Source organism: Arvicanthis niloticus, chromosome 3 (assembly GCF_011762505.2).
Source record: "Arvicanthis niloticus isolate mArvNil1 chromosome 3, mArvNil1.pat.X, whole genome shotgun sequence".
Taxonomy (NCBI): domain Eukaryota; kingdom Metazoa; phylum Chordata; class Mammalia; order Rodentia; family Muridae; genus Arvicanthis; species Arvicanthis niloticus.
The window spans coordinates 67,101,895-67,120,013 of NC_047660.1; the positions used below are offsets into that span (position 1 = coordinate 67,101,895).

The 18,119-nt window shown below is 41.5% G+C and overlaps 1 protein-coding gene across 1 annotated transcript; it reads right to left on the bottom strand.

Annotated features, from left to right (window-relative positions):
- Positions 1–6,199: 6,199 nt before the first annotated feature.
- On the bottom strand, positions 6,200–9,741 carry Rnase10 (ribonuclease A family member 10 (inactive)). The gene is made up of 2 exons (XM_034498824.2): positions 9,417–9,741; positions 6,200–8,237 (listed from the first exon to the last, which is right to left on the bottom strand). The coding sequence occupies exons 1-2, from the start codon at positions 9,520–9,522 to the stop codon at positions 7,597–7,599; spliced, it is 747 nt and encodes a 248-aa protein (XP_034354715.1). The 5' UTR covers positions 9,523–9,741; the 3' UTR covers positions 6,200–7,596.
- Positions 9,742–18,119: the final 8,378 nt, after the last annotated feature.

An 18,119-nucleotide genomic window follows, 5' to 3' on the forward strand; every position in this document is an offset into this window, starting at 1 on the left:
TTTTAGATGGTGAGACTCTAATAGTGGCAAATGGTTGTTTAAATCTGATGTTTAGTATTTATTTTCTGGTCATACTTTTTATTTGAGAGGTGCAGAACCATACAGGAACATTCTACAAAGGAATTGGCTTGTAGTTCTTAAAAATATCAAAGTTATAAATCAAAAAGAACTTAAGGAGCTATATTTGGCCCAACAGCTTTAATGCTAAACTCCCTGGAGGAAATACATAATTCTGATTGGGCCCTTTTGCTGTGGATGGGTGGGACTGTGGAACGAATAGCTTGGTTGTTGGTCGAGCACAGGCCTTGAACCCCGGACCCTAATGGGACAATGGTAGGTGTTCTGCCTCGCTCTCAGACCCAAGGATCCTGACATGCTGGTAAGACCTCCATTGATCAGCACCTTTCAGTCATGTAGGGCAATGCACCTACCAGCCCCTCCACAGGTAGAGGGCATGACTACAGGCCACAGAACCTCAAGAGATTTCCATATTAATGAGATACCTAAAGGCCAGAGGGTGTAGCCAATTAAGTATACCTTCCCAGACCCTCCTCCTTACAATCAGTATTTAACCAAAGGCCTGCCCTGAAAGTGCGGGGGGGGGGGGGGGGGGGGGGGGGGGGGGGGGGGGGGGGGCAGGGGGTTTACAGCCAGATTCATCCACTTTCTACCACAATAATAAACCCTTTAAAACCATGGTCTTCCTCGTGTCTTTAGGGCCCCGCATGGGGAACGATTGAGAAGGCCTTTAACTAATGAGCCATTGCTGCCACCACTACCACCACCGCCTAATCTCTGACTGAGGACTTCTGTATGTTCCCGCCATGGAGGCCGCTAATCCAAGCAAGATAGCCAAGCAAGCCTTGATCCAGCCAAGTGAGCACGGTAACCAAGAATCTCCACCCCTGCAGGGAACCCTCAGAACTCTCTCATACCTCTCGGCTGTGGGTCGGTCCAGCCCTTAACAACCCCATCTCAACTCTTCCTCGGCTCCCAGCAGCACCTGGGAGTCCATGGGTTTGAGACCAGTTGATCCTTACAAGTCTTCTTGTCAGGGATCCCCATCCAAGAGCTCTGCCCCCAGGGGATGTCAGACTGAGATCTCTCTATGCCCAGGTGGAGCCCCAGCAGCTTTTCAGCCCGGCATCGGCCTGGCGCCACGTGGAGTGAACTCAGTCAAATTCCTGTGCTTCTGCTCCAGAGCCCTGGATCCACAACACAGCCCAACAGGACCCATGCCCATACGAAAGCTACAGCTTCACATGGATGTTGTTAGACAAATGATAAACCTTGAATCGAATCTGAGTTAGATGGCAACAGAAGTAATACTCATAGCCTGATTTGGATGGTGACTTTATGGTTTTGTTTGAGAACACCATGCTATAATAAAAAAGATGTACTAATATATTCAGTTGGGACACATTAAACTACTTGTGCCCAAATAATCTTTTTATATTTCTTGAAAGTCTTCTGTGTTTGTAATATTGCAAACATTTCAAGTTGGCATTTGAAAAGTATAAGAAAAAACTCTACATAATATTTTTACCTTAATCTTATTTTAGAAGATGTATATGCATGCATATAAGTGAGTGATTAACTTTGAATAATATCTCTTATTTTCCAAATTCTCTACAATAAATTTTGTTATTTTTTTTTCCTTGGGAAAAATTATAAAATACAGCTTTAGTCCAAGAACTTGGGAGGCAGAGACAGATGGATCTCCATGAGTTTGAGGCCAGTCTGGTCTATAGTGAGAGTTTCAGAACCACCAAGGCTACACAGAGAAAACCTCTCTCAAAAAAAAATTATAAATTATTAAATAAAAATAAAATTTAAATAATGAATTAAGTAATTATTGATGCATTTTGACAATTGTCTTTAAGAATTTTTGTATATGAATATATACATGGTATTTTAATATAATTTTTAGGGTTTTGAGATTACATAATTTTACATAATTATATAATTTCCCCTCTTCCCTTTCTTCCCTCTAACTTCTCTCATGTGGTCTCTGCCTTGCTCTCTTTCAAGTATATGGCTTCTTTTTATTAACTGTTGCTACATACATATGTGTGTATACATATGCTTATATAAGTAAGTAAATATTTATTAGTACATGTATAAATACAACCTGTTCAGTTTGTATAATGTTACTTGTATATATTTTTTTCATGAGTATTCATTTGGTATTAGCCAATTGGCATGCTCTTCAATGGGGAAGACTATCTCTTCTTTCTTGGCATCCCTTAGTTGTCTGCAGTTCTTTGTGTGTGGAGGGTTGAGGAATCCTGAGCTTCCCCCCATCTGTATTAGGATGACTGTTGGGGTTGTCCTTGTTTAAGTTTATACATGTGCTTTTTTTTTTTTTTTTACAAATATAATCATATGTTTTCACCTGGAATTATAATAAGCACTAGAAACTTTTTTAAGGGAGAGAAAGAACATAAACTTGGGTGGATAGGGAGGTAGAGTAGGATCTGGGAGGAGTTGGAGGAGGGAAATGATTATGATCAAAATATATTTATAATGTCGGTGCAATAGTGGTACAAACATTGTGGGGGTAGCCACCCACTACCTGATTGGATTTAAGGCCCATTCCATGACATGGACTCCTGTCCTGACACTACTTGAGTAGCCAAGTACCTGAGACTAGACAGACTATGAACCTAGGGGGAAACCAAATGCTATCATTCTGCTAAAGGAATGTAGCAATAAATTAACTCCTCACAACATTGTACTAAATCAGTGTCTCACTCAGCCATTATTGTAGACTCTCCCCGTGCAGTAGATGAGAACTAATATAGGAACCCACACCTGGACAATGTGCAGAGACCTTGGAACACTCAGTTCTAAACAGGTTATCTTCATCAGTTACCTCATGGCGCCCAATGTTGCGGCCGGAGCTGCCCCATGTTTGGGGGCCAAAATGTTGCAGACCGCTCTGTCAGTGTTGGAACCCACACTGCCAGAAGCCTTGGGGGCTAAATTGTTAGAACCTGCACTGCCCCAAGCTGCTCAGTTCCTCAGGTCAGGGTTCAGCAAGAAAGAGAGGACAGACTCGAAGAATGGAGACCAGACAGAGTGTGATTCAATCCTGTTTATTCGTCAGTCTCTCTTCCTAGTCCAAGTCCCAAGTCTTGAGTTCCTAGTCTCTAGTGCCTCCAAGTTCCAAGTGCTAAGTGCCTAATGCCTACTACCTAGTTCTTCTGAGTTCTCTAGTCCAAGTGTCTTCTTCCTCAATGCCTAATTCCTATTCCAAGTTGTACTGAACTCTTCTGTCTGCCTCTCTCCTTTTATATGTCTCACTTCTAAGCCACGCCCTTAAGTCACGCCTTTAAGTCTTATCTCTAAATCTGATCTCTAAGTCACGCCCTTAAGTCTAAATCACAGCTTTAAGTCTCACATACCCAAGGGAAGATCCTGGGTATCTAAAACAAGATGGTATCAGAGTGTACTCAGCTGTTGTAGGCTATTGTAATCGTCTCTTATCAGGGTATATGACTCAAGATGGCTGCAAGGATGATAGCCGCCTTCTGCCGGTTCCCCACAATACAGAGAAGTTTGTTGTGGATTTGGTTTAACATTTGTATTGTTAATTGGGTTCCCAAAATTGCACAAGAATCTGCATGTAAGACCCTGAGGGTCTCTGCCCCTCATTGGTTTTGATTGGTAAATAAAGTTGTCAGTGGCCAATGGCTGGGCGGAGAGACACAGGTGAGATTTTAGAATTTGTGGGCAAGAGGACCAAGAGAGAAATGAGGATTTAGAAATGCCATACCTGGAAAGGAGAAAGACCAGGCCTGAAAAGTACAGAAGAGAGAGCATAGCAATTGTGTAGGAGCCTAGGAAGAGTGGTCCCTGGGGACCCCCCAACTTGGTCTAGGGCAACAACAATGGAATATAAATTTTAGTAAGTAATAACTCATGTATATCAGAGGGGAGGTGTTAGCTACATCAATGTTTGAGAGTGGTCCAGCCATTGAGCTGATTAAGGCATATTAAATATAAGGGTGTGTGTGTGTGTGTGTGTGTGTGTGTGTGTGTGTGTGTGTCTTTCATTCAGGAGTCCAGAAAATTGGGGCGAATAGCAAGGAACTTGTGCTGCAGCCACAGGGGTGATTTGAGTAACTTTAGTTGACTACTGCAACGGTTGTTCTCATGAGAATGGGTTGTTACACAAGAGCAAAGCTTTCTCCAGCACAGTCTCTAGCTTCCTGCCTTTGACTGTGTTCCTCTCTTTTGTACCACGATGTCACCTATCATGTTGTGACCCAACTGAAGGAGCCCTCACCAGAGGCTGAACTGATGGAGCTTCCCATTGTCTTAGCTACTTTTCTGTTTCTATGATAAAACACATGTCTAGAAAAAACTTACATAACAGTTTATTGGAGTTTATAGTTCCAGAGGGGAACAAGCATGGCAGTAAACAGCAGATATGGTTGGAGGAGCAAGAACCTGAGAGCTCATGTCCTCAACTATGAGCATAAAACAGAGAGAGGAAGCTGAAAGTGGAATTGAAAGGGTTAAAACTGAGCAGAACCAAGAGTGCAGGTCAGCTTGGTCGTGAGTTCTGTGTTTCAGGAACTTGGCTGGCCACAAGATAGATGGTTGGTTACGAATAGGCCCTTAAAGAATAGCCTATACAAAATGTTCCCCATGACTGTTCCTTGGACCCTGTCACAAACTGAATAATAGACTGGGACTTTCCACAGGTGCTCTCCAATAGCCCTCCTTCACTCCCCCTGGGTTGTGGTTTCCTCCCTGAGTTGTGGTTTTTGACTTTAAATTCTCTCTGTCTCCAAAGCTGTGACGCGCAGAGCTCCCGACCAGCAGGAAGAAAGACACACACAACAGTTCCTTCCAACAGCAATTTACTCAGGCCTTGAAAGAAATGGGTGAGCCCCGGGGCGATCTGATGGCTCCCTCCTCCTCCTAGGGTGAGCCTTATATCCCTGAAATGACGTCCCAGCACGCCACATCACGCCACTGCAAGCCATAGGCTCGGGCCCAGAAACGTCAGGTCAGGCGATTGCTAAGTCCTCCCATCTCTCCGCCCAGCCAGGAGTTGTCCGGCAGGCGCCATCTTTAGGGCACACGGTATCGGTGTGGCTCTCCACACAAAGCCCCAGGGTCAGACCCCATTGTCTCTGCATGGACTACAGGTCTTGACCTCAACATGTTGATCGAAATATACCTCTTGCTGATTGCATCAAGTTCGGTGTCTTGTGAGTTACTAGGTGGCTGCAAATTCTTGGGGGCCTTACAGCATGAACTGTTTGCTCTCAAATCACACTCCCAGTGATGTACTTTCTCCAGCAAGGCTACACCACCTAAACTGCTCTAAACAGTGTCACCAACTGGGGACCAAGTGCTCAAAGCCCGAGACTGTAGAGGCTCAAATACCACACCCAAATGAAAATACCACATCCAGATCAAATACCACACCCAAACTTGAGTTTTCAGTCTCCCACACTGTAAACTAGATAAGCTTTTTGCTTTATAAATACTTAGCTCTAGGTATTTTGCTATAGCAATAGAAAAGTTACCCATACAGTGGTCCTCTCAGAGCTTGTTGCTTTTCTGATAAATGTAATTAAACCAAATGACCCTAGGACAGCTTCTGGAGTGTGCCTGACATACAATGGTAGTTTTTTCCCTGAGTCTTAGAAAGAAAAGAATCTACTTGAAGCCCTTTGAAATATTGTTTATACAGTGCTTAACAGGAATGAGAACTTGTCACTTTTCCTAAGTGAGTTTATGTGTTACTGTAATTATTATAACTTCTGAGGAGATGCTGGATAGATAACCACTAAATAGATTATCAGTGACCTATAAATGTATTGATGAAGATTATGGGAGAAACATACTCTTGAAATGCTTCCACAGAGATGCTTATGGCCTAAATAGTATCAAAAATACAAATTCTTCAAAAGCTAATTATATAATATGTATAGGTTGACAGTCCCCTAACTGAAAATTTGAGGCCTGTGATTTTGGAACTTGGAATCTTCTTTTGGAGTTTAAAAAAGCAAAACTATGGGAGCTGTAGGGATTGCTTAGTAGCCAAAGGTATTTGCTGCTCTTCCAGAAGACTCACAATGAATGCTTCCTTCTTTCAAGTTAGTTCTCAGGTATTTCATGACAGTATCAGAAAGCTGACTAACACCTAGTTGAAGTAAAGAAAACAAAGGCAGGATAATGGAAAGTGCAGATCTAGCAGTTCCCAAAATCTCATATATATATATATATATATATATATATATATATATATATATATATACATATGTGAGATTTATTAGAATGACTTGACTTACAGGCTTTGGTCCAGCTAGTCCAATAATGGCTGTCTATTAACAAAACATCCAAAAATCCATAAGTTATTCAGTCCCAAGTCTAGACATCTAAGATGGTCTTTAGCATACAATGGAATCCCAAAGAAGTAAGTTCTAATGCCAATGAAGATTTGAACTTGCCAGCAAAAGTGAGGGCAAGCAGGCAAAGAGAGAGAATTCCTTCTTCCATGTCCTTTGTATAGGCTGTCACCAAAAGATGTGGCCTAGATCAAAAGTGGGTCTTCCCACCTCAAAAGACCCTGATTAAATTAAATCAAATGATTTAACTAAGAAAAATCCCTTACAGGTATACCCAGTTTCTTGGGTTGTAGTTAATTTCAGATGTAATTGAGTTGACAACCAAAATTCTCTCTCCTTCCCTCCCTACTCCTTCCCCACCTAACTTCAAACTCCCTAGGCCAGATTGAGTCTATGGGACCAACATCTACTTGTTCAATATTGCTGTAATACCACATGTTAGCTGGCTGAGTCGCTAAAGAAATCTGGAGACATGAAGACCCAAAAAGGTAAGGTAAAAGAAAAGAGGAACACAGAAAAGTATCAGATAAGAAAGAAACAAGGGTGGTGGGCAAAGAGGAAGGTTGTGAAAGTAGAAGGGGAGGAAAGAGGTGGAAAGAAGAGAAAGATGGTTCCTTATTCAAGCACTTGATCTTCTGACCTATGCCCTACACCACCTTACAGCAGGCTCTATAATTTCCCAGGCTCAGGAAAAGAAGCCTAGCCACATGGGTTTCCAGACATAGTCCTAGGTAGAATCACTTTAGTTGCATCTGCAGAGAGAAATACGTTGTGTTGTATAGGGCCCAGGAGTCTGTGATTGCCACATGTAGGTAACATGTAGAGACCTCATGTAGGTAGAGGGGAAAGAGGTGGGTAAAGGAGGCATTAAACTCTTCTAGTCCACACCCAAGGTGTACTCAGTCTAGGGATCAGACTGATGACCTTGGTTAAGGTAGGGTCTAGAGCTTGGTCTTTGTAGGGCAGGGATTGAAGGTGAGATATCTAGGAGAAAGTAGGCATTATTATTTTTCCATTCCTGACCCCCAGAACAAAATGCAAGTTGGATGACCCCCAACACAAAGAATAATTATATTCTCAGAAGACAAAGATCAGCAATGGTCCACCCTCTCTTCCCAGGATCTTCTCTATAGTTAGCAAACCCAAGGAAGGGACAGAAGCATCAGCAAATGGAAATGCAGAAGAGAGGCAATGAGACGAAGAGGAGGGAAAGGCACGTGCTGCTTCATGTAGTCTCCAGCTGTTTCGTACCGTTGCATGTTATAATAATGACCTTTTCAGTTATGTAAGTCAGATAGTGGCAGTTGGGAGTGACTTGACCTGGTTTGGCTAACTTGCACAATGTCAGATCAAAAGGCCTGGCGCTTTTGTGACATTTGCCCCCCTTGAAGTCACAGTCAACCGGGGGACTGTTACAAACGGCTCTGACTGTGCTTGGATCCTCATGGATGAATGTGTACTGGTTTATGCAGATCTGATTATGCTCCTTTATCTTGTGTGCCATCATAGTATTACAGTCCCGGATATTCAAGTCAAATTTAAGGTAGTCTTGTTTGCTCTGAAAGAGGGTCTCAGCCCTCAGCATCCTGCCTCCCCCGACTTCATCTTCACTGAGGACAGTCTCTTCTGGCCAGACAGCTTGTGCCATTTCTTTGTAGCCAAGTGCCAGGGCTTCTGTGGTCCAGGTGCCCTCTCTCTCATCAGTGGTCTCAGTGTTCTGGGAGTCACTGGACCAAAACTCATTCAGTGACTGATCCTCCAGGATGGCAGCAGCCATTCGAAGTCCCAGGCCCAGCCCCAGCCCCAGGCCAAGCAACAGCAGCAACATCATAAACAATAGATTCACCAGAGTCACCTTCATTTTGCCTGGAGAAGAGGAGAAAATTGAAGGCATGATGTAGAGATAAATTCTGGCCCATGTCATGGTTGGCCATAGCCAACAAATAGGCCTTGGGTAATCCACTCAATTCTCATTACTCCACCCACTTAAGGCAGTGAATCTCTTTCTTGAACATTTCTTCTGCCCCTTCTCCTCCCATTCCCCACTCCTGTGTAATAAGGTGTCTGTCTTGAGGATTGGAAAGTGACTAACAGATGTGACTTTAAACTAGTCTTTGAGTAATTAACACAGAAACTTAATACCACTCCATCCTCTCTAGCCCCTGCCCACCAATTCTTAAAGAAAAATTACTCTCAAATCACCAAAGAGGGTGGTTAAGCCAAATGAGTCCAGAGAAATTCTTACAGAAAACCTTGCTCTAGTAAGCAATGTGTCCATTTTTATCCCAGATTTATTTTGCTTGTTATTATTACTGTTTTCCCAAAAAGAGATTAAAAATAAATAGAAAATGAAATAGGTTCATTCTCACTCCTAAAGTAAAGCTTTGGAAGCGGACAGTTGTAGCTCAGGCCTCTGCTACATCTTGTCATTTGAATTTCTATTTGTAGTTAGGGAAGAAATGCAGTCTGGCTTTCTCAGTCTCCAGCTGTTTCAGGGGCTATCCCACAGCTAAGGCAGGAAGATGTAGCTGAAAGGAAGAGAAAGTTTTTAGAGTCAACAGCTCTGGGCCCAACTTGTTATGAAAAGTGGAAAGTACATGCTGTGTGTGAGCAGTCACTGGAGCTGAGGACTCAGGGAAGGGCACAATTGGCCATCCTGCTCAACAACCACTCAGCTCTGAGGAAATCTGAAATAGAATTTTATGCTCTTGGCCAAAAACTGTCATCCATTATTACAGTGGCAATAACATTACATTGGCACAGCATGTGGAAAATACTACAGAGTGTGCACACTGGCTGTCATTGACTCGAGTGACTCTGACGTTAATAGAAGTTTGCCAGAGCAGATTGGTGAGATAAACCAGGAAAGGTTTTCTAGTAAAACTTGCCAGAGCTTGTTTTTCTTTTAAAGAAGAGGAGAGAAAGAAATGTCAAGAGAATGAAATCAAATGGACTGTGGATGTAGCTCAGTTGGTAGGGCTCTTACCTAGCATGCATGAGGCCCAGGGTTTGCTCCCTGAGGTATCCAACCCTGAGGTGGCTTACCTATACTAGTAAACAGCTTCAGATGGTCTTGGCTCTTCCTATGCCCCCAGTTCTGCTCTCCTAGAACTTTCTTCTCTGTGAGCAGTACCCAGAAGCTGCTCTCCATAAAAGTAACTATCTCCTTGTGTGCTGAGGGCTTTTAAACACAGCCAGATTTCCTGAAGCCATTCCTCTCCCCTTCTTTCCTTCCCAGCACAGGATGACACTCTCAGCTAATTTGTCTTCTGCTCCCACAAACACTTTGAAGTAAACCAATTTAGGCAAATGACAGGAAGTGTCCTCTAACTTGGGGAGCTGCAGACAGTTTTATTCTATCAACTGTTCTACTCTGAATTCTGCCCACTGACCTGTGGTTTAGAACAGTCTAACCCACAGTCTTGTGCCTGAGTTCCAAACTTGATTGTCTTGTTTTCTACACATGCTGTCTTAAGCTCTTTCCTATCACTTCTGGAAGGGTAGTTTCTGGCGTCTTGTTTATTTTTATTTGTGTCACCTTTCCAACACTGCTTTTCACATTTTACAAGTATGTTATGACTTCATTTGACTATTTGGAGTGGAAAAAATCCAAATTTTGTGAACGTAGTTATTTGGCTCTTGAAAGGAATGTCAAAGCAGAACAATTCACCAGCGCCTACATGTGGTGAATAAAACCAGTAAACTCAGTGTGAACAATAAGATACTCCCGTCTCCAGCTGGATTTCAGATCATCTGGGGACTAAGGCACCACAACGTCTACAGATCCACCTTGAGATGCATATTTTCTGTTGTCATTATGCGGGGGTGCCAAGCAGTGCTCTGAGGGGTCTGTTATCTACAGGGTCTCTGAGGTTTTGTTTAGTTTTTTGTTTGTTTGTTTGTTTTTATTTTTCTTTTGTTAGGTTTTTTTTTTTTTTTTGCCTTTGGAAATATGGTTCATTCATAAGTGGCCAGCAAAAGTGCAAGTAGAGACTAAAACTTCACCTGCTCTCTGCTAACCTAACTGTATAAGACAGACACAGAGTCTTCTTCAGGCAGAGGAAAAGGCCTTTTTTATAATTCACATGAAGGAGCTGCTGAAGTCCGAGAGTTAGATGATGGTTTTACATTTCAGTTCATTTTCACAGAAGTGGCCTCATGTGGCCTTCCTAACCTCTTTAACAGAAAAGGTTAATTATTTCCTCAGTTTTATAATACAATTGAAGCCATGACTGTTCAGTGGGCTGTATAATCCACATTAGCAGAATATGGAGGGAGGGGATGGGATCACGCTCTGCCAGCTGCAGGCTGTTGCTCCTTGTCTTTGTGAACAAAATCTCCTGAAAGAAACTTTGTCTGCAGAGATTGACTGATTAGAAGTGCAGCATTGTGGAGAAACTGGAATGCTGCAGGTCCAGAGTCTAATTACCTTATTACTTCATCTTGGGTTAGTTCTAGCCTTCCAGAATTGCCATTTCTTGCCTGTATCTGTGTTGGGATTAACATCTATTAACTAATAGAAACCTTTTGGAATCTATTGACTTAGCAGATCACTAGCTTCTACCAATCTCAAAGCTAAGAAGATCATCAGATAGCATCTTCTGCCTGTAAAAGGCTCCCCCATCTCACTGCCCCTGCCTCCCTGAGGTACCCATCAATGTATTTTAAATCTGCCCTGATTTCAGCTTTACTCATCCTGCAAAACTATCAAGTTCATGAAACGGCTTCTACATCAGAACATTGGAATTTGGGCTAACCCAAATCTGTTTTCCCCGGGGCGCAGTCACTCAAAATGACTATCTTTTATTTCCTTCAAGATGAGAGCTGTGGTTTTACTACGTCAACATCTTGTACTGCCTAAAGAGAGTGATAACCGGCTCTAGTCTATGTTATTTTTCCCATGGCTCTAGAGAATAGTTGGTTACCCCTAAGGAGAGAAACAATCTGAAATGCATAAGTTGACTCTTTTTTATTTTAAAGTTATTTAATTTACTTATTTGGTCTTTTGGAGACAAGATCTCACTGTGTAGCACAGGTTGGCCATGAATTTGTGTCATTCCTCTTACCTCAGCCTCCCAGTACAGGGATTACAGGGATTACATGAAGCCAGGCTTGGTTATTATTCATCTCTAGAATGAACTCACATAAGCCTGATCGCAGTTCATAGAACACAAGCACCCAACTTCATCCTTATAACTCTTTAGCCCTTTCTAATCTTTGCAATTCATCAGACTTAGGTTCTCACCTATTCAGGCCCAAGTCTACTTGGCAGACTATAGCGTTTTGAAGGGTCACTGGACTGTTTTGTTCTTTCTATGTGACTACTGTTGGAAGCTTCTGTACTGTCGGGGGAGTTTTGGTAATAATATATAAACAACAAAACATACCACAGTCACTTCATCCTGGTGCCAAAGAAACTTCAAGAACCCATAAAAACCATGGGAGGAGTTCCCACAAACAATGGTTGTCCACTCTCTATATACCTATTTAATGTAGCACTTGAAGTCTTAGCTAGAGCAATAAGACAACTAAGGATACCAAGGGGATACAAATTGAAAAGGAAGAAGTCAAAGTATCCTTAGCTGCAGATGGTCTGATAGTACATGTACGTGACCCTAAAAAGTCCACTTGGAAACTCCTACAGCTGATAAACACTTTCAGCAAAGTAGCTGGGTACAAAATGAATTCACAAAAATCAATATTCCTCCTATAGACAAATGACAAAAGTATTGATAAAGAAATCAGGGAAACAACATTGTTTACAATATTTTTAACTAATAAAAAATATATTGGGAGAACTCTAACCAAGCAAGTGAAAACGTATATGATAATTGAAGAACATATTAGGAGATGGAAAGACCTCCCATGCTCATGGGTCAGGAGGATTGACATAGCAGAAATGGTCACCCTACCAAAAGCAATCTACAGATTCAGTGCAATTCCCATCAAAGTTCAAACAATTCTTCACAGATCTTGAAAGGACAGTTTTTAGCTTCATATGGAAACATATAAAGCTCAGGATAGCTAAAACAATCCTGAACAATAAAAATCTGCTGGAGATCTCACCATTGCTTATTTCAAGTTGTATTGTATTATATATCTACAGTAATAAAAACTCCATGGTATTGGTATAAAAAGAGACATACTGATTAAGTGACTCTAATTCAAGACCCAGACATAAATCCACACACCTATGGTCACCTCCTTGTTTTAAAAAAATAAAGAAGCCTGAAATATACCCTGGGGGGAAAAGATAGCATTTTTAACAAATGGTGCTGGTCAAACTGAATGTGCATGTAGAAGAATGCAAATAGATCCATACCCATCACCCTGAACAAAACTCAACTCCAAATAGATCAAAGATCTCAATATAAAACTAGATACATGGAACCCCATTGAAAAGAGAATGGGGGACTAGCCTTGATTCATTCACGTGGTTCACCTGTACTGGCTCTGCCTCAGGCAGACCTGAATGGTGAGGGATTGATGGGGAAGGGTTCCTAATTGGTTGTTCCTGCCCTCTCCCCTCCACACAGGTCTCCATGGGGAAGTAAGACGTTCTTGAGGTCCCAGAAGGCTCCTCAGGACATCAGAGTGAGCCCAGAGCCAGATAATGGAGGTAAGGGGACCTCACACAACTAACCTCTGTGAACTGTGTCTTTATTTTCCTTTTTTTTTTTTTTTTTAAAAATTGATTACATTTTTATTTCTCTTCTGTGTGTGTGTGTGTGTGTGTGTGTGTGTGTGTGTGTGTGTGTGCTGTGTTCATGCCATGGCACTTGTGTGGAGGTCAGAGAACAACTTTTGGAAGCCAGTTCTCTCTAGCATATGGGTTTCTGATCCATCTCATTGGCCATTATTTCCTCTTGGCTTGACTAAGTGCTATCAGAAGCTCAGTCATAGAGACACTCAGTGATGATCTATAGGTATGTTAGTTGAGATATTCTCTAATTGTAGGTAGAGTTTGGCCTTTGACCTCACAGAGTGATCTACAGTATGGCAGGGATTCACCTCTGACCTCTGGAGCGCCTGGGATGTGGGCACCAGTGGTGGTGTTTCATACAACCTCTGTTCTTAGAAGCTTGGGTGCATATGGAATATGGCCACAAGGTATACTTTCATGGCTACTACAGACATCAAGATCTCCAAGGTATGTGAGCTGGGAGTGCACAGGGGCCGAGGGTCGCTGGTTAGAGTTGATGCAGGTCCTGAGTGAGCCTAGGGTGGGGGTGGCTGCTGAGGTGAAGAGTCTCTGTAGTCTCATCTACTCCAGAGGTAGAAGTTGGAGGATAAGGACTTCAAGTTCATCCTTGGTCTTAAACATCTCAAGGCCCACCCAGGCTACACTGGACCCTGTCTCAAAACAACAACATGAAACTTGGATTGTTTCTTTTCTTCTTGGTAGATTTAGCTGCTTGCTGCCAAATCTAACAACCTGAGTTTGATACCCGGGACACACTTGGTGGAAGGAAAAAAAAAAAAAACCTCTGCAAATTGTCCTCTGACCTCTACACTCACTCCACAGCACATGTGTATTCACAGGCATACACATACTAAATCAGTAAATGTGGTTAAAAATATTAAATCTTGAATTAAATAATTATAGGATGTATAATATATAATACAATACATAATACATAATGTATAATGTATAGTGTATAATATATAATTAAATATTCATTATACAAATAATTACATAATACAACAAATATATCACTCCTTATGGTAACTAAATTATGGAACCAACAACAGAAGAATGAATAAGGAAGTGTAGTGCACACACACATGGAATTGTTTTCAGCCATAAAGAAGAACAAAGTAATGTCATTACAGGGAAACTGGGTACAACCAAAAATAATTAAATTAAGCAAATTATCAGAAGGGAAAATGTTGTTTGTTTTCTCTTATTTGTGGTTTCTATATTTTATAGAGAGATAAAATTATATATGAATACATGACATAAAAAAGTTAAAACCGTCTAGGGGAACAAATGGGAATTAAGGAGAGAGGAGAGTATGGGAAATATGACTAATATACAATAGATAGTAAGTGAAAAGCTATAATTAAGATAATAAAATGGGGAGGAAAGAACACGATGGGCAAACGTTGCCAGCTATGGAAACCACATGTGATGGGCACTTGGAGAGTAGTTGTACCTCTTTGTACTTCAATGTATTTGAAACTTCTATTAAAAACCACAGTGAAAGTCTTTGGATGCGGAAAAAAAAAATGTTTAAAGTGTGTTGACAAAAAGAGGAAGGATGTTAGGGACCGTTAGAGCAGCTTTGTTTTATGCTGGGTGTTCAAATTGAGAAATGCAAACCACTTCCTGCCTCACATCCCTTTCCTGTCCTGCTGAGGACAAACACTAGAGGTTTCTGTAAGTGTCAGCCAAGGGAGGTGCAGCTGTGGGTGTGCCAGGGTTCATATGTGCAAGTCAGAGGACATCTTCCAAGGGTCAGTTCTCTGCTTCTGCTAGTTTCAGGGACGTAACTTGGCTCATCAGGACACACTGCCAGGCCAAAGGCCAACATTATTGTAAGCACAAGATAAAAATTATCTGATGGCATAATATTTTTTAGAGTTTCCCCCATAACACATCCCCTAAATTGTTCACATTGAATAAGACTGAGTAATTTTAGTTATGGTCCTTTAACATTAATCTTCTTCCCACCAAGATTTTTTTTTTTCCTTTTCATGACATTGCCAAGGGTTGACATACTTAATGCTTACAGTGAAGAATAGCCTTGTAGGATGTCATGTAACATAACTGTTGTCTCTGGGAGATAAAAATAAGTAAAATTGTTCAGGTGACGACTGGAGTGTGGGAGCTTGCCAGGATGTCCAGGTTCTTGGACATGGAGGAACACATGGACAGTGTCAGAGCAACAGAGATAATTTATTAAGAAAGAGAGTGCTTTCAAAGAAATGGATCAGACCTGATAGAAAGTTTAGACACTTAGCAGTTCCTGTACCTGCAGAGTGGACTCTCACAGGCCGTTTGTGTGATACGCACTTTTCCCTGTCTCTTTCACAGCAGCCTTAGTGGGATAGGGTTGCTAGTCATATATTTTATATGCTAACTTTAATCTTACTCTCCACTCTTCTGACATAATTTCGTGTAAGTGGCAGGGAACTGTGTTGAGCATTTTACCCAGGTTAGCTTTCCGAGCCCTAACTCCAGGTAGCCGATGTCATGTCTTCATTTTGTAAATTTAAAAATAAATTATTAGAAAACTTTTTTTTTAAATGCCAAAGACTATATGGCTAGTAAGTGGTTACATTCAGCTGCTGAACTCAGATCTGTCTGGCTCGGAATCTATATCCATAGAAGTTCCTGTACAGACAGAAGAAACAGGAAGTACAGAAATACACTATCCTGTCAACCCTGCGGTGAGGAAGTCCAGGCAATCACGGGGGCACATGAGAGTACGTGACACTAACAGTGATGTGTGAGAAGGAGGAACTAAGACTGCGGAGGGTGGGAAAGTGAGGGACTCGAGGTGAATATCCTTTCTCAAAGCCAAGGGGCCGAAGATTCTCTGATACTGAGCTTAAAGGATATAAACCTCCATTATTCAAACAACCACACCACTTTGCTAGAAATTTAGCAGAACAGCATGAATAAACCCAAATTTAGACCTAAACTGAAGACAAGGTGAGTATCTAAGCCGCTAAAAATCTACCTGTGCACTCAACTGCTTGTTGGCACGGGTAGCAATGGAAATATATATATTTGAATGGGAATCCCTTGCCTCCCTAATAAAGCTTATAAAATCCTGAAGTCGGGGTTTGACTGTCATGTTGTATTATGGCTCTGTTGTGAAGAGAGATTCTGGATTGCTTGAATTCAACTAGATAACATGTATTGAATTAATAGAGCATTAGAATTAAGATGATTTGGACAGATTTCTTAAAGTCGTATTAGGATATCTGTCACCAGACATACCTGTTTTCAGCATACCAAACTGAATTCAAACTCACAGGAGCTCTCAGAGACTCAGATCACCAAGATAAATGGAGTAGAATGGGGTTTCAGACCTCAGCTTTGTGAATAGCTTATCACTGTAATTACTATGTGCAGTTTACTAAGGTGGAAGAGCCATTGGCAGGCACTGAGAACGTGCACCTACAGAAAGACAGCGGCAAAGGATCAGGATCAGGATCTTTGTTCTAATGCACAATGACTAACATATTTATAAAACTGTTTTTATAGCTGCGCAGCCAAGTTTATATCACAGAAGGATGCTCAAATTAATTTTGGTTGGTGTAGTAGTTTGAATGAAAATGGACCCTACAGGCTCATAAGTTTGAATGCTTGGTTCCCAGTTGATAGAACTGTTTGAGAAGTATTAGGAAGTGTGGCCTTGTTGGAAGAGGTGTGTCACTGAGGTGGACTTTACAAAAGCCTATGCCATTCCTAGTGTATGTGTGTGTGTGTGTGTGTGTGTGTGTGTGTGTGTGTAGATAGATGATAGATAGATGATAGACAGACAGACAGACAGATGACAGACAGACAGATCTTATGCCTTATGCTTGGAGATCTGACGTAAGCCCTCAGCTTCTGCTCCAGCACCAAGCCAGCTTGCCTGGTGCCATGATGATTATGGACCAGAACACTCTGAACTGTAAGTCCCCAATAAAGTTTTTCTTCTATAAGTTACCTTGGCCATTGCATCTCTCAACAGGCATAGAAGAGCAACTAGGACAGTTGGAGAAGTGAATATGAGCAGAAAGCTTAAGATTGAGATGTATATTACTAAAAGAACAGAAAATCAAATTGGGCAGTAAGACAAACTGCTGACTCCTGCCTTAACCCTCACCCTGCAATAAACACACCTACTGTGGGGAGCAGAATTCAGAGACCATAAAGCCAAAAAAGATACCCACAAACCTTTCTATGAGGGAAATTTAAGTTTTTCATATTCTTCCAAAGACATGTTGATTATTCTAAATTGCTTATGTGAATAAAAATTCCCAGTCTAACTTTTTACAAGCCTACTTAGATCTTTTTGAATCCCTCCTAAATGCTGGGGATTCAAGGCATGAGCCACCATGAATAAACAGCTTGATTAGTTTTTTAATGATTGTAGAGAGGCTGGAAAGTTACAGGGCTAGAGCCTCCCCAGCTGAGATTTCCCTATTGTGCTATATAATCTGTCTGATGTTCCCCATTAGTGGATTTGAAAAACGATGTCTTGAATTTATAGCTTTCTTTGTTCTGTTTCTATGGAACTGTTAGCACATTGAAGCATAGTATTTGGTGAAATCTGACATTTATAACTGGCTTCAGAATAAAGGTTTTGGGGAATTTGGATTCCCTCTTTCCAGTTTTGTAAAGGCCTAAATGATAACTGTCTCCCACCGTCTCAAGTATCTGAACACTTGGCCGCCAGCTGGTGACTGGGGAAGCGGTGCTACCTTGCAAGAGGGGCTGGGCTTTGAGAATTTATAACCTTGTCTCATTTACAGTTCACCTCTCTTGGCTTTGAAAATGTAAGCTCTTAGCTTCCTGCATCAGAAAGCTGCCAGGCCTGCTGCTGGCTGCCATGGCTTCACCCACCATGATAAAGTATCCCTTTGGGACCATAAACCAAAATAAACTCTTCCATAAGATGCTTTTTTGTCATGGTGATGAGAAGGGTTAGAAAGAGTTAAATTTTTATTGCACTTTTGATTAAAACACTGTGATTCTGTAATCTTAACATACAGCCAGGCTGTCATCTCTGAGAAATAACAACATGGGTT

Excerpts from the sequence above, each read along its gene's own strand:
- Rnase10 (XM_034498824.2), bottom strand. The coding sequence starts at position 9,522 with ATGGAGAGCAGCTTCTGGGTACTGCTCACAGAGAAGAAAGTTCTAGGA. Across the intron at positions 8,238-9,416 it reads GAAGCTGTTTACTAGTATAG|GCAAAATGAAGGTGACTCTG; the intron begins GTAAGCCACCTC and ends CCTCTTCTCCAG.